At 41.2% G+C, this 14,377-nt stretch overlaps 1 protein-coding gene across 11 annotated transcripts in view; it reads right to left on the minus strand.

The window, feature by feature from the left end:
• ACO1 (aconitase 1) overlaps nucleotides 1–14,377 on the minus strand; it is a 67,720-nt gene that overhangs the window by 52,366 nt on the left and 977 nt on the right. The window contains exon 2 of one of the 11 annotated variants that reach the window (XM_077965178.1): nucleotides 13,575–13,643. In XM_077965178.1, the coding sequence (XP_077821304.1) occupies nucleotides 13,575–13,624 (50 nt within the window). In that variant the 5' untranslated portion in view covers nucleotides 13,625–13,643. 11 annotated transcript variants of the gene reach the window in all.

The following is a 14,377-nucleotide window of genomic DNA, read 5'->3' on the forward strand; positions in this document are numbered from 1 at the left end:
TTTTTCCAAAAGACACACTAAGGGCAAATCAATTTTACTGACACAATATTGAATATACAATCCTTTACTCAGATTCAAGATAAAAAATGTTAGTAAAGGTTCACATTAAAGGATATGAGAATTTTAAAGTTGCAAAATAATATATATATGTATATACTAGGATCTGATTTAAGTGAAAAAAAAAAAACAACTTCAAGATCATTAGTGTATAGTCATTCATACATACACACCATTGCATATGCAAATGTGCAAAAAAGAAAGACATAAAGTTAACATGGATTACAAATAGAATAACACATTGTATATAAGGGAGACTTTAGCTTTCTATGTTTTATACCCCTGTATTATTCAAATTCTATTTTTGATAAGCATGCATTCATTTACTACTTCTTAAAATACTGGAGCAGTCACTTAAACTTTGTACATAAATACCTATATTAGCAGCTCTATAAAATGAGAACTTGACTTCAGCAATAACCTTTGAAAGAAAGAATTGTTCATAAAGTTCCTGGAACTGTAAGTGCAGGTCTTTCTTTAATAATGACTAGTGAAGATGTATTTAAATTTATGACTATAACTCCAGATAAAGTCCACTTTGCTCCCCTCAATATGTTCTTTGATATCCACCAACAGAGAGAAAGAGCTGTGAAGAGAATCCCTGAATGGCTCAAATTTAGCCTTAGATGAACAGTGCCACACCTCATTTGAGTCAAACAGGCTAATCCACGTGGGGCCCTCCCTTCCCACCCCAACCCCAGCTCCCTTTCCAATCTCACAGCAGGATACCAAATTTGTTACTGAACCACATCTTCTTGGGTAGTGATAACTTTAAAAAATATTACACTAAGAAATAGATACGGCCAGGCACAGTGGCTCAAGCCTGTAATCCCAGCACTTTAGGAGGTCAAGATGGGCGGATCACCTCAGGTCAGGAGTTTGAGACCAGCCTGGCCAATGTGGTGAAACCCTCTCTCTACTAAAAGTACAAAAATTAGCCAGGTATGGTAGCATACACCTGTAGTCCCAGCAGGAGGCTGAGGCAGAAGAATTATTCAAACCCGGCAGGCGGAGGTTGCAGTGAGCCAAGATCACGCCATTGCACTCCAGCCTGGGTGACAAAGCGAGACTCTAACTCAAGAAAAAAAGAAAAAGAAAAAGAAAGAAAGAAAAAAAAAATTGATGCTCACTGTAGAAACAGAAAATGCAGGTGAGCAAAAAGAACAAAATAAAATCCTTCGTAATATCATGATTTAGAGTTTCATTTACCATAACTTTTAAATGCATTTGAATTTTTCAAAAAAAAAAATGGACTAGACCTCACATTGTTTTGCAAATTGCTTTTTTTCCACTCAACAATAAACCTCAAATATCTTAATAGGACAATCGTGTGATTTTTACAGCACTTTTAACTATACCATAAACATCTATCCTTCAGATATATAACAATTTCCCTATTATTAAAAGACTTAGGTCATTTCCAAGTACTAGCATTCAAACAATGATGCCTTGTATACTCACATCGTTCGTAGGTCCTTAAATCATTTCTTTTAAACAAATTTCTAGCTTTCAGTTCCTAGAAGACAGCTGAGTGAAAGGATCTGCACATCACCAGGATGCCTGGAAAAGGCTGTACCAATTTTACCACCCTTCTCCGAGGCAGTGAGCGGAGGTACTCAAACCAGGCAACCAAATTCATATTTACCGTTTGCTAAGTTGAGACATTAAAAAGCCAATCTTGGTATTTATTTAATAGTTAGTTAAATTGAGTAATTTTCCATCTGTCTGTTAGACATCTAAATTTCTTCTTTTGTAAACTGCCTGTCTGCCAGACAGGTCAAACTGAGTAACACTAAGATGACCTCTGCTGATCAAATGTTCTCATCTCCAAGGGGACTTAACTGAGCTATTAATGTGGATGCCTCAGCTCTGTAACTCTGGAGAGACTGAAACTGTCTTTGGCCTCTACTTGGTCTTGAGATATGGTCAACATTTCCCTTTATGTGAATGACAAACAGCCCTAAAATCTGTTGACAATTTGACCCCATGCTTGGGTGCACTGTGAGCCTAGTGAACTATAGCAAGGAAAGGGGATGATTATCTTAAATCATGGACAAAATCCTATTTGGGGCAGTACATTTTGCTTATGAGTAACTCTACATTAAAATTTAAATATTAGGTTGGCAGCTATTTTCTTTCAGCATTTAGAAATATCAATCTGGGTTGACGCAGTGGCTCATGCCTGGAATCCCAGCAATTTGGGAGGCCAACGTGGGTGGATTGCTTGAGCCCAGGAGTTTGAGACCAGCCTGGGCAACATAGCAAGACCATGTCTCTACAAAAAAGTGAAAAAACTAGCCAGTCATGGTGTCCCACACCTGTAGTCTCAGCTACTCGGGAGGCTGAGGTGGGAGGATCACTGGAGCCTGGAAGATTGAGGCTGCAGTGAGCTGTGATTGTGCCACTGCATTCCAGTCTGGGTAACACATCAAGACTGTCAAAAAAGAAAAAAGAAAAGAAAAGAAAAGAAAAGAAAGAAAAGAAAAAACAAAAAAAAGAAATTCCAAACCCTAGCAGCAATCCTTGCAAACAGGTTTTGTGAGGGAGACTGCACACAGCATATGGATGGATGCTAAACCATCACTCTTGCTAGAAAACCATGTCAGACCATACACCCACCCAGCTGACAGGGAGTGATTCAACAGTAGCATTCAAGAGGAGTGCTATGTGATGATGTTTATCTATCATAGCCAGATTTGTAGAGATGTTTGGAACAGTCGACTTACTTTAAGCTAAATGCCAAGGATCAGAAAAAATAAGATTCTCCTTTTAGGGTCTCCACCCCATCTTTGGAATATATAAGTCTATGAATTTGCTACTTGTGTTATCAAAGTTTAATTTTCCTAAGATAATTAAATATTATACTTAATTACCTTATGATACAGACAGAGGCATAGATATTAATGGGTCCCACAAGCAAGCGCAGGATTTCCACACAGCAGCAGGAGGATCACAGGAGACGAACAAACCCAGGCAGCAGAACTGTCAGCAGTGGGCTGGAGAGGATGAGGGTTTGTTTTTTGGTTTGTTTGTTTTGGGGGTACATATCAGTTTCCAGGGGAGCTTGTATAGTTTGAAAGAGCCTTCAGACAATCAACTGAGAATCATCTCTCTAAATCTAACCATCTAGTCTAAAGTACTGGCAGCACATCCCCCGATCCTTTTTTTTGGGCTATCTAAAGACACATAAGAGTGGATTTAAAAAAATCTATGCAAACAAGAGAAAAAGATTTCTCCTGTATTTTATGTGGTTTGCCCATCTGTTTTCCTCTCCTCCCACACCTTCTGAAATATACCTGTCTTGAACTGCCATGGCTTCCAACTCTAAAGTCAAAGTACTATCACTGCATCTCTAAGGTTCACTGCAGTTCATTAAAAAGGTTAGCTATATTTCATTTCCATTTAAACAGAAATTAATTGGCCCCACTCCTAAACTAACTTTTGTGTATCTAAACATCATGCTACTTATAAACAATATTTTTGTCAAAAGTAAAATTCCAAGGATATCTATGTGAATATAAACAACACTGAGCTCAGAATCATCATGGCCAGCAATATCACCAAGGCTTGTCAACTGGGTTCTTTCATAAGAGGAGAGCTAGAAATATTAATTCTTTGTTTTATTTAATGTGGATGCATCTGGGAAACTGCACTAAATATCTCTGAATTTTCCAAGAAACCAGGTCATCTCTTCAATTATTTTAGCTGGTCATAAAACAAAAACCTCTTAAATGTGATACTTGCAACTAGAAAAACTTTGAAGGAGAAGTCATATGAGCAATTATCTATTTTTTGGAGAGAAACTGGGGGGAAAAGAGTGGTGCAGAAAGAATGGATTTAACAATATAACCACCTATGTGAACACGTTTTTCTTGAGCACTAAGCATGTGCAAGGCGCACCATATGCTACAGAGAAGAACAAAATTCTGCCTCTATATCAGAAAGCTTTGCCATCTCAGAGCAGCTTGTCTCTTCTTGCTCAAATTTTAAGTTAGTGGTCTATCTTCATTCAGTCTTGTCTCATCCTGGATAACTAACCAGAATGTGCTATATACATGTCAAGATTAAAAAAAGAAAAAAACTTAAATGGTCTTTAAATGATGGTTTTATTTTGAATTAGCCATAAAATGTTTCTGTGCCTCAGTTTCCCAATCTATAAATAAGGTTCGTTAATGATCTAAAAAGTCCGTTCTAAGTGAAAAATATTCAATGATTCATTCATTCACATTTATGTTAACTGTCTATTATGTGCCAGGAACTGTTTTAGGTCCTGGGGATACATCAGTGAACAACAGAGTCCCTGCCCTCATAGTACTTCCATTTTAATGGAAGGAGACAGACTAAACAAATAAATAAATATACAAACAGAATGCCAGATGGTGACCCATTCTATAGATAAAGCAGGGCAAGAGCAGTAGAAAGTACACGGGCTTTGGGGAGTCAGTGATCAAAGAAGGCCTCACTGATGTTCAGCCACTGTGCCATTCAGGGAGGGAAGCTCACGTGCAAAGGTCCTGAGGTGGGGGCATGCCTAGTGGGTCTAAGGAAGGCCAAGGAGACCAGGGTGAGTGAAGGCAAATAAGGGGAAGACAGAAAAGGCAAAAGGTAGCAGCGGCCAGACCACATGAGGCTCTTCAGCCAATTCTGATGTTGGAAATCTATAAGCCAGGTGTACAGCTAGATGTTTGTAGTTTATCAAAGTCGCTACTGTGAGGACTTTGATAAAGACAGTAATAAAGTGGCCACAGTAGGGATTTTGATAAAGACAAACTACAAAGCCCTAACTGTACATCTGGTTTGGACTATAGATTTCCAACATGAAAAATTCATTAAAGTTTGATATGAAATTAGCTCATATATGAAAATATTAGATTGCACTTAAAAAGTAGTTACTTCCTCAAGTCTAACCCTGTTTCCCTGAATTTCATTATTAAGTAACACTGGAAATTCTCAGGATGTATCACAAAAATGATCATGACTCACTCGGCAGATGTGCACAGCCACTGCCAAAAACAACAGGACTTGGGGAACCAGGGCCATGCTATAACAACGCCTGACCAGGCAGCCCCTGCCTCTTGAGGGCTCCCCCAGTTCTGGGCTCACTGACCAAGAAGGGGCAGAGCATCACATGCAACTCTTAAAGAGAAAGACTTAACACATACTGTAAGCTCATTTTAAATTAGTTGCAGCAGCACAAACTCAACGGAAATATTCACTTTTACTTTTTAGTGTCACTGTGGGCCAATATAAGCAGAGTTTCATAAAAAGTCTTAGTGAACTTCGACATTTATAAATTCCAGAGACAGGCTGAGAAAGAAAGTCACCAAGGGGTCATGAAACATTTGGCAAGAAAGTAAAGGAAGAAGTGGGGACATTGTCCTGAGAACCCGGCATCTGACCCGGCCCTGAGCCTGACCTCATCCTCTCCTCCTTGAGGTCTTCCTCAGCCCCTTCTCAGAATGTGGGCCCCCTACCCTACAGCTCCCCATGGTCACCAGTGGGGTGTAGTACATGACACCTGCAGAGATCCCAACTAAGCCCTACTGCATGTAAGTTTTTTGGTTTTTTGGTTTGTTTTTTTTGAGACAGGGTCTCACTCTGTCACCCAGGCTGGAGTGCAGTGGCACAATCTTGGCTCACTGCAACCTCTGCCTCCCAGGTTCAAGTGATTCTCTGGCCTCAGCCTCCAGAGTTGCTGGGATTACAGGTGCCCACTGCCACGCCTGGCTAATTTTTGTATTTTTAGTAGAGACGGGGTTTCACCACGTTGGCCAGCTGGTCTCAAACTTCTGACCTCAAGCGATCCATCCATCTCGGCCACCCAAAGTGCTGGGGTTATAGGTATGAGCCACCGCACACAGCCTGCATTTATGTTTTAAGAGGAGGAGAAGTAGTGGGTGGAGACAGCTATACTTTCAAAAAAAAGTATTACAAAGCAAGTCCAGTTGAGATCCAATCTTTAAGAAAGCTGCATGATTTCCTCTGGCTCCTGAACTCATTTCACAGACTGTGGCAACAAACTTTTCTAACTCGAACTTCAGGAATTAGGAATTAGAAAAAAAGGACGTCACCACAAGAGACCGGGTGTCTGGCTGCCAGAGGTCTTATAGGGCCATCTTTACCTCTGTAAATTCACCAAGTGTCTGAGGACACCTATCCCCGCCCCCTCACCAACCTGGTCTCATCAGGGCTGACTGAACTCAGGGATTACGACTCATGCTAATAAAATTCTCAGAGCTCAATATGTAAACCCATATATTTACTGATTTTACTTAAGAAAGGCAACTGTCAGGAGGACCTGAGGCTCCTATTTCTGACCAGCACATTCCTTCCCCGCAGCAGGATAGAAGGACGTTAGGAGCTGCAAATCTGAAGCCAGATGTAGGCGTGCTGAGAGAGGGAACCGGAACACAAACCCAAGTCCATCAGACTGCAGAGCCCAACTCTGAAGCAGCTGCTTCCATCCCAGTGACTCCCACAATGGCATGGCTGCTCTATTTCATTGGGTTGAAGGAGTGACAAATACTAAAGCAGCATTAGACCTTGATACTTCTGAGACCTGGGCCTTTCTACGTTGTCTGTGGGAAGAGACTGGTGTGGATTCATTCATACACATGACATTTACAGACCTGGAATGAAGGGATAAAGTCCCCATCCTCCTTCAGATGCTCAGACTGAGAATGGAGACTGTGCAGGACAAATCAGAACATCATGCAGCCCATGCTACAGGTGTGGTGGATGAGGGCTGATAAAGAACCGTCAGGGGAAAGCACCTCATCCAACATCAGAGCATCGGAGGGGGAGAGATAGGCCTCTAGGGAGAGGTGACACCATGCATAAACTTCCCAGAATCACACAGAGGTAGGGAGTCACTGAAAGAGGAAGCTGGCAGATGAAACAATACATTAAAGGCAAAAAAGTGTGACACTGCGGGAATCATACAGTTATTGCACATGGATAAGGTACAAGGCACATGTTGGGGAGAGCTAAGAAACAAGGGATGGAGCAAGGTCCAGGTTGCTGCAAGGTTTGAATTTTTACCAAAGGTAAGGAGGCACTATTAAAGGATTCTGAGCTGTAATCTTTAAGACCAGATTTGATTTTCAGAGATCATGCTGGTAGGGGTGTAGACTGACTCAGGGAAAGGATGCCAGACTGGTGTCAGGGATGCAGGTTACAGTGCTATTACAGTCATCAAGACAAGGCAATGAGGAGGTACAGGAGGGAACAAATCCAGGGAGAGTTATGCAAGCAGGACAGGCTGGGGTAGGCGAGGAAAAAAGAGAGGTCTCGAATAGCTTCTATGTTTCTCATTTGGGCAAACTGGCAGAGCCAATGAACAAGATGGGAACTGGGATGTTGGTTTTAGACATGGCGGATCTGGGATAAGATGTCCAGCGGGCAGGGGCATATATGGGCCTGGAACTTAGCAGGTTGGACTGGGACAGAAGCTGGGAAGAACAGCAGCAATGTTTAGGCATTATCCCATGTATGCCAGGTCATTTTAGAAGCTCAGCAGCCTGGAGACACGTGATGAGTACCTGTGGGGTGCCACGCATCTAATCCAATTCTTCTAATGCAGACCCTTGGCAACTCTGTAACAAGGGCATCACCATCCCATTTTACATGAGAGAAGACAGGATCTGAGGGGTTAAGTATCTTGCCATGGTCTCATGGCTGGTAAGTGACCAAACTGGGAGTCAAACTCAGGCTCCTGATGTCAGAACCAACTCTCTTGCAACATGCTCCTCCCAACAGGCTGCACAAGTGATATCATTTTACAGTCACTTAACATATTGAGATCCAAAAAAGCAAATGCATTAAAAAAAATAAATCTAATTTTAAAACAATCTCCAAGCTCTAAAGCACTTATATGGGGACGAGATGATAAACCTCATGTTCCCCAAAACATCCTTGATTTTGGCAAAATTTGTATGATAGATAACTTTTAAAGAATGGGTTGATGTAAATAATACAGGCATTATCTGCTCTTAGGAAGAGACTGATTTCTTATCTAAGAAAATGAGGGTTTCTGAAACATAACATCCTTAAAACCAATCCTGAGGCTAGTTTTGATTCTGCCATTAATCAAAATTGTACCTTTCAAATGTCTGCCCAGCATAGCTCTTGTACATAGCAGATTCTTGGCAATGGCTTACATATCTTATCTGTTCTAAACCAAAAATTCAAACCTGGTGATCATGTAGGAGGATTCTTTCCTAGACTGACACCTCTTCTTCATGAACTATGTCACAAATTGCAACTTGCTTTGTAATTCCACAATAGCAGTTATAGAAACGATGATGAGGACGTTGAATAATTAAGTGCTCCATACATGTCTGTTTTGTGAGCAGTGGCCCAGGCAAGTTACACTATCCCAAGATGGGCTTGCCCAGGATTCTCCTTAGATCAAGACAAGAGAATGAGAGAGAACCACACCAGCACTCATGTACAGACAGCCTTACTAATTCTTCCAAGGTGGATTAATTTTTGACACCAAAGATAACAGAACATGAGGAATCAGAGGAACAACTGGCTTCGAGAGTGTGATATTGTTTCAATAGGCCTATGGCATTAAGGGGCACAAGAACCTGTTCTGTCTCCCAAAGACAGGCTTAGATGCTTTTGCATCTTCACATATTCGCAACATCTAATCCCAAAGACTCTTGGTTTCCAATTGATTCTTAAAGGTCAGTCTTTGCCACCTGCTGCTGAGGGTAAGATTTCCTCTATATTCTTAAACCTCAGTTTACTTCTTTGCAGATTTTAGGTGACAATGTCTGTCTGCACTGCTCTGCCCAGATGACAAGGGCTGCTGGGATCATTAAACGAGGTAACACACGAAAGCACTGCATATTCTGGGAACTATATCCCCATGAGCCACCATAATTCATGAGATTGCTATTGACTTACCTATGGTAAGCTCTAAATGTAGCCTGTTTCTTTTACTGAAGATTTAAATATACATTTTAAAACAAGTATTTAAAATACAGTCAAGAATCACTCTTATCCATACAAGTGACCCAGTATTATTCAGTTTTATTTTTTCAGGTCTTTCTCCTGGTGGGGGGCGGGAGGTGCGAGGGGATGCAGTCTACGATTAGAGAAGACCCAAAGGTTCCAGATATATTTGTGAAAAAGTGACAAAAGATCATTGAAAACGTTTTCTTTTTAGAAAGCTACCTTTTTATATTGGCTTGAATTTAAGACTCAAAAATGGCTCAAATTTAAGACTCTTTTCACCATGATTCTTTAAAATCTTTGAAAATCCAAACAGGTAAAGGAAAATTTTCTTGGTCCAGGTCATATTTGAACATTTTTCTTTTAATGTGAAATAGACTTCTTTTATTCTCAAAATTTTTCTCCAGTGAACTTAATCAACTCAAATTATTTTAGCATGTATTTCTTGAGTATCTTCTTTGCATTATGCATTGCCAAACACCAAAGAAGAAAAAAAGATAGGCACACATTCCTTCTCTTATTTGAAGACTGCAATCTAACAAGGAGACTAAGATAGGCACACAAATACAATAGGATAAGGGGCATAAGAAAACTCAAAGGAAAGAGACAGATACAAGTGGGATTCAAGAAAGGCTTTACAGAGAACTAGGAAGTGGAAGATGAATTTAGATGCACAGGCAGAGTAAAGAGCAAATAACAAAGTAGAGAAACAGGATAGCAGAGCAAGTGTTCAGGGACTGCTCAGCAGTTCAGTATGGCTGACAGCAGGGCAGAACAGTTTTAAGATTTTTGCTACAGCAGTCAATACATGCTTATTCCTAAAAGACCTAATAAGTGATTCTCATTAATTTATATAGTTGCAGATGAAGACGCCAACTCTTGCCAGAGGGAAAAAGAGATGATGTTGAAGAAAAGTACAAGGGAGGGGCCAGGCGCAGTGGCTCACTCCTGTAATCCCAGCACTTCAGGAGGCCGAGGCAGGCGGATCACCTGAAGTAAGGAGTTCGTGACCAGCCTGGCCAACATGGTGAAACCCCCATTGCTACTAAAAATACAAAAATTAGCTGGGCGTGGTGGTGCACGCGTGTAATTCCAGCTACTTTGAGGTTGAGACAGAAGAATTGCTTGAACCCGGGAGGTGGAGGTTGGAGTGAGCTGAGGTCGTGACACTGCACTCCAGCTTGGGTGACAGTGAGACACTGTCTCAAAAAAAAAAAAAAAGGTATAGAGGAAACAAAATCAGCCAATTATCACTGTTCACAGTCATTGAGACTGAGGGTTTATACTCTCCTCTCCACTTTGTATGTCTGAGATTTTCCATTAAAAATAGAGAAAAGGAAAAAAAAAAAAAAAATGAAGGCCAGTTGATCTAGGGAGACGGTCAGCCGATGGGGCCAGTTAACTGAAGTGAGAGGGCAGGCCAAGGTCAGACAGACTCTACAGGGGAAGCAGACACAGCACAATGTGACTATGTGGTCAATGTGCCTGTTTTTTGGTTCCCCAGGCCTCACACTCCTCACATTTCTCACTGCGAAAGAGTAGCTGGGGTCTGCCACCAGGTAAGCTGGTGGTAAGACTGTCTAAGAAAGATGGAGGAACTGTCCTCAACATACCAGGTGTAAACACACTGTAGAGGTTGATTTTGGTAATGACAAATGTAGTATTTATTCATGCTTGAAAACCCCAATAAGCTAAAGAAAAGAAAATCTAAAAAGCAACTGTGCTCTATCACCAAGAGAAAAGCACTCAATGTTTTGGCGTATCTGCTGCCTTCATACATGCAGGGAGGGGCACACGTGTACATATATGCACATGCTTTCTCTACTGAGAAATATAGAATCACAGGGAAATACTGCTGTGTAACATGCTTTTTTAGTTTAAAAACTATACAATAGCATTTTGTAACACCAGTGTAAAGGCTGCATAATAGCTTGCTAAGGAACACTTTGACCTAGTATTTCTAACCCTGGACAAGAGTCAAATGTTAATACTGTTAAATAAAATGTTTCAACTTGAGAGGCTCTCTCTTATTTTGTTAACATATACTAATCTTATGTATACAAGTTCAGAGCTGTGACATGACAAAGTAAGTTTTTTTTAACTGGGGGAGGAGGATGGTGGCAACATTCCTATCAAATAACTCTATTTTCCTTCCAAAAGTACAGGTTGTTGAGATTTTAGGTTTTTTAGGTTGTAAAAGCAATATATGAATGCTACAGGCTATTCTCCCTTGTAAGATAGGCACACATCTGGTATTACGAAAAGTAACAAAAGTTCTCTGGCTTCCTGCTACCTCATTCCACTGCCCAGAACTGGCTACTGGTCTGTCTTCTAAACATTCATGACGCTACTTTAAATACATGGAATGGAATATGTAATGACACACGCACACAATGTACACTTAGATGTATAAATATGCATACACACAGGTATACACACAGTGTACTCTACAATGTATCATATACATATATAACGAGGATTTTTTTTTTTTTTGAGATAGGGTCTTACTCTGTTGCCCAGGCTGAAGTGCCGTGACACAATCATGGCTCACTGCAGCCTGGACCTCCCAGGTGATCTTCCTGCCTCTGCCTCCCAAGTAGCTGGGACTACAGATATGTGCCACCATACCTGGCTATTCTTTTTTTTCTGTATTTTTGGTAGAGATGGGGTTTCGCCATGTTGCCCAGGTTGGTCTTGAACTCCTGGGCTCAAGCAATCTGGCCTCTCTGAAAGTGCTGAGATTATAGGCGTGAGTCACCATGCCTAGGCCTTTCCATCCTTTTTTAACATTTCCTTTGTCTCTGCCCCTGGAACCAAGATAGCTCTTAGAGACACTACTAGTTTTTGCATAATAATACGCAAAATTCACACAATGGGTTAGACTGCAGGTCCATCCATCCCAGCATAACATCTGAGATGGCTTCAGGGAGGGAGTTAGGAATAAGACCCATATGTGGCTCTGTCCTCCAAACTTGACCACACTTGGCCTTTCTTTAAACAACCTACTATGGAGTCTTCTATGATTGATTCCAAATCCTCTACAGTTACTACTGCCTTCTATATCCATCTTGGAGACTCAAGTTTCTGGTATTCATGCATAAAGTCCTGAAGAATCTCCTTTTCCATAAAACTATCTCTTTGAAACATGGTTCTTGTTCTGATAAGCTAGGTTAGGAGTCTGCAAACTAAGGTCAGCACTTGTTTTTGTAAATCAAGTTTGATTGGAACACAGCCATGCTCGTTTGTTTGCATATTGTCTATTGCTGCTTTCATGCTTCAACAGCAGAGCTGAGTAGCTGCAATAGAAACTGTATAACCATAACCCAAAAAGCCTAAAATGTTTCACTACCTGTCCCTTTACACAAAAAGGTTGCTGATCTATATTTTAGAATATGATGAAAACATATTTTTTTCTTATCAAAAATTTTAGAGGACTTGAATCATACACCCTATATCTAGGATCTTTGTCTAGGCTAAAGAGTCTGTTTTCTACTAAGAAAACAAACCAAAAGCACCTTAGCTCAGACAATAGCCGTGTCAGCTGGCAAAGGTTTAACAACTTGAATTCCAGGAGGAAAAAAAAACTCTGATGTAGTATTTGCTGATTTCCATGGTGTAATTATTCCCACCATGGCTTATTTCAATCTAAAAAAAGGTGTTGCCACTGAACACGGAATTAGGAAGCGATATGCACAAACGCTAGTATGCCTTGGGACACTTACTATCAATGGCCTAACTCCTCATTTTAAAGTCAAAGACATTGAGACCCAGAGAAGGTGTCTTAACCTGAGGCTGGCCCAGTGACTGGCACCAGGTTGGAGGTAATTTCCCTGTGAGTCTGGCTGCCTCCCAGGAAATTACTTCCTACGTAGAAGGAAGAGTGGGGGAAAGAAGGAAAAGGAAGTTCTTTGCCAGGTACCTGGTGATACGCGTTGGTTTTTATCATCATCTTCACAGTGTGGGACTCTGGTTTCTTCAGCATATGCCTCTGAGGCACACTTTAGGTAGGGGGTACTGCTCTTCACACAGGACCAGCTTTCATGTACACTCTGACAACAGACTATCTCAATTAACTAGCAGTTATCTAAGCTATCAGACCATAATTGCCAGAAAGACAGGGACTGCATCTTTTGTGCTCACTACTTTCCTGGCATCCAGCACGTAACTGGACACATGAGAAAGAGGTGGCCAATAAAAATCTACTGAAAGAATGAAGGAATGAGACCCCATCACCAAAGTGGAATTTTTTAATACAAAGAACACAGCAGGTGCTCAGAGTTTAGATCCCATTTCCTTCTCCTGTGGACTTCTCCTTCTCACCTGTGGACTGTGCAACACACACAACATGCTCATGTGCATGCAACACTTCTCAAGTATCGGCCGTAGCATTTAAACTAATCCATCAGAGCACAAGAGGCTCTATGGATGAAGGAACAAAAGGGAGGATGGAGTCAGAAAATTTCTTCATCCCATATATATACACGTAACATCTGTCTTGAACTTGTTCTGACAAGGCACAAAGCTAAGGAAAGAGTCCCATGAAGGACCTCACCTACCACACTGCAGGATGGTGGAAATTGCTTTTTGACAGGGGCTGAGGAAGCATCACTCAGAGTGATACACCTCTGAAAGTGGAAAGTGAAAGAACATCAAGACTGGGAATCATTATTCCAATAAACTCAAGGCTAATAACCATGCAACTGCAAACAGCAATGAACACGTGCAAGGGAAGGCAAAAGCATGCCTCCCTGTTCTTTGGGAAATAACTTCCTGACTACTTGGTAACTATCACACGAACCCCTACACACTTGGCACGGTCTTCCCATTGGTACTTTTCTGAGCCCACATGTCCTGTTTGCCACATCACTGTTGTAATCCTGATGAACAGACAGGTCAGTTCTGCAGGCACAGAAACAACCAAAGGCATGTGTGAAACTGTGCTGACTTTTCAGGAGGCTGGCAAGGTTCATCACAGCCTCACAGGGGACCTAGTACATGGTTTCCAAAGTGAGATCAAACTTGGTTCCAGATACCAGAAGTTAACACTGTCCATGGCATGGGGTGGTGAGTGTTCCCATTCAGAGGAAGGATCACAAACAAGAAGCAGGCCCAATGAATGAAGCCTCTGAAGCATCCTCAAAGTGTGGTGCAGAGAACTCCTAGGGATCTCCAAGGTCAAAAACCACTTTCATAGTAATAAAACGTTACTCGCTTTTTTTCACTCACGCATTTTCAGGAGTATACAATGGAGGTCTCAAGAGGCTACATGATATGCGATACTGCAACAGACTGCAGAAGCAGCTATCGAAATCCACCTGTCTTCAATTATGCTTGACATCAAAGAGATTTGCAAAAATGT

The sequence above is a fragment of the Macaca mulatta genome, chromosome 15 (assembly GCF_049350105.2).
Source record: "Macaca mulatta isolate MMU2019108-1 chromosome 15, T2T-MMU8v2.0, whole genome shotgun sequence".
In the NCBI taxonomy this organism is placed as follows: Eukaryota; Metazoa; Chordata; class Mammalia; order Primates; family Cercopithecidae; genus Macaca; species Macaca mulatta.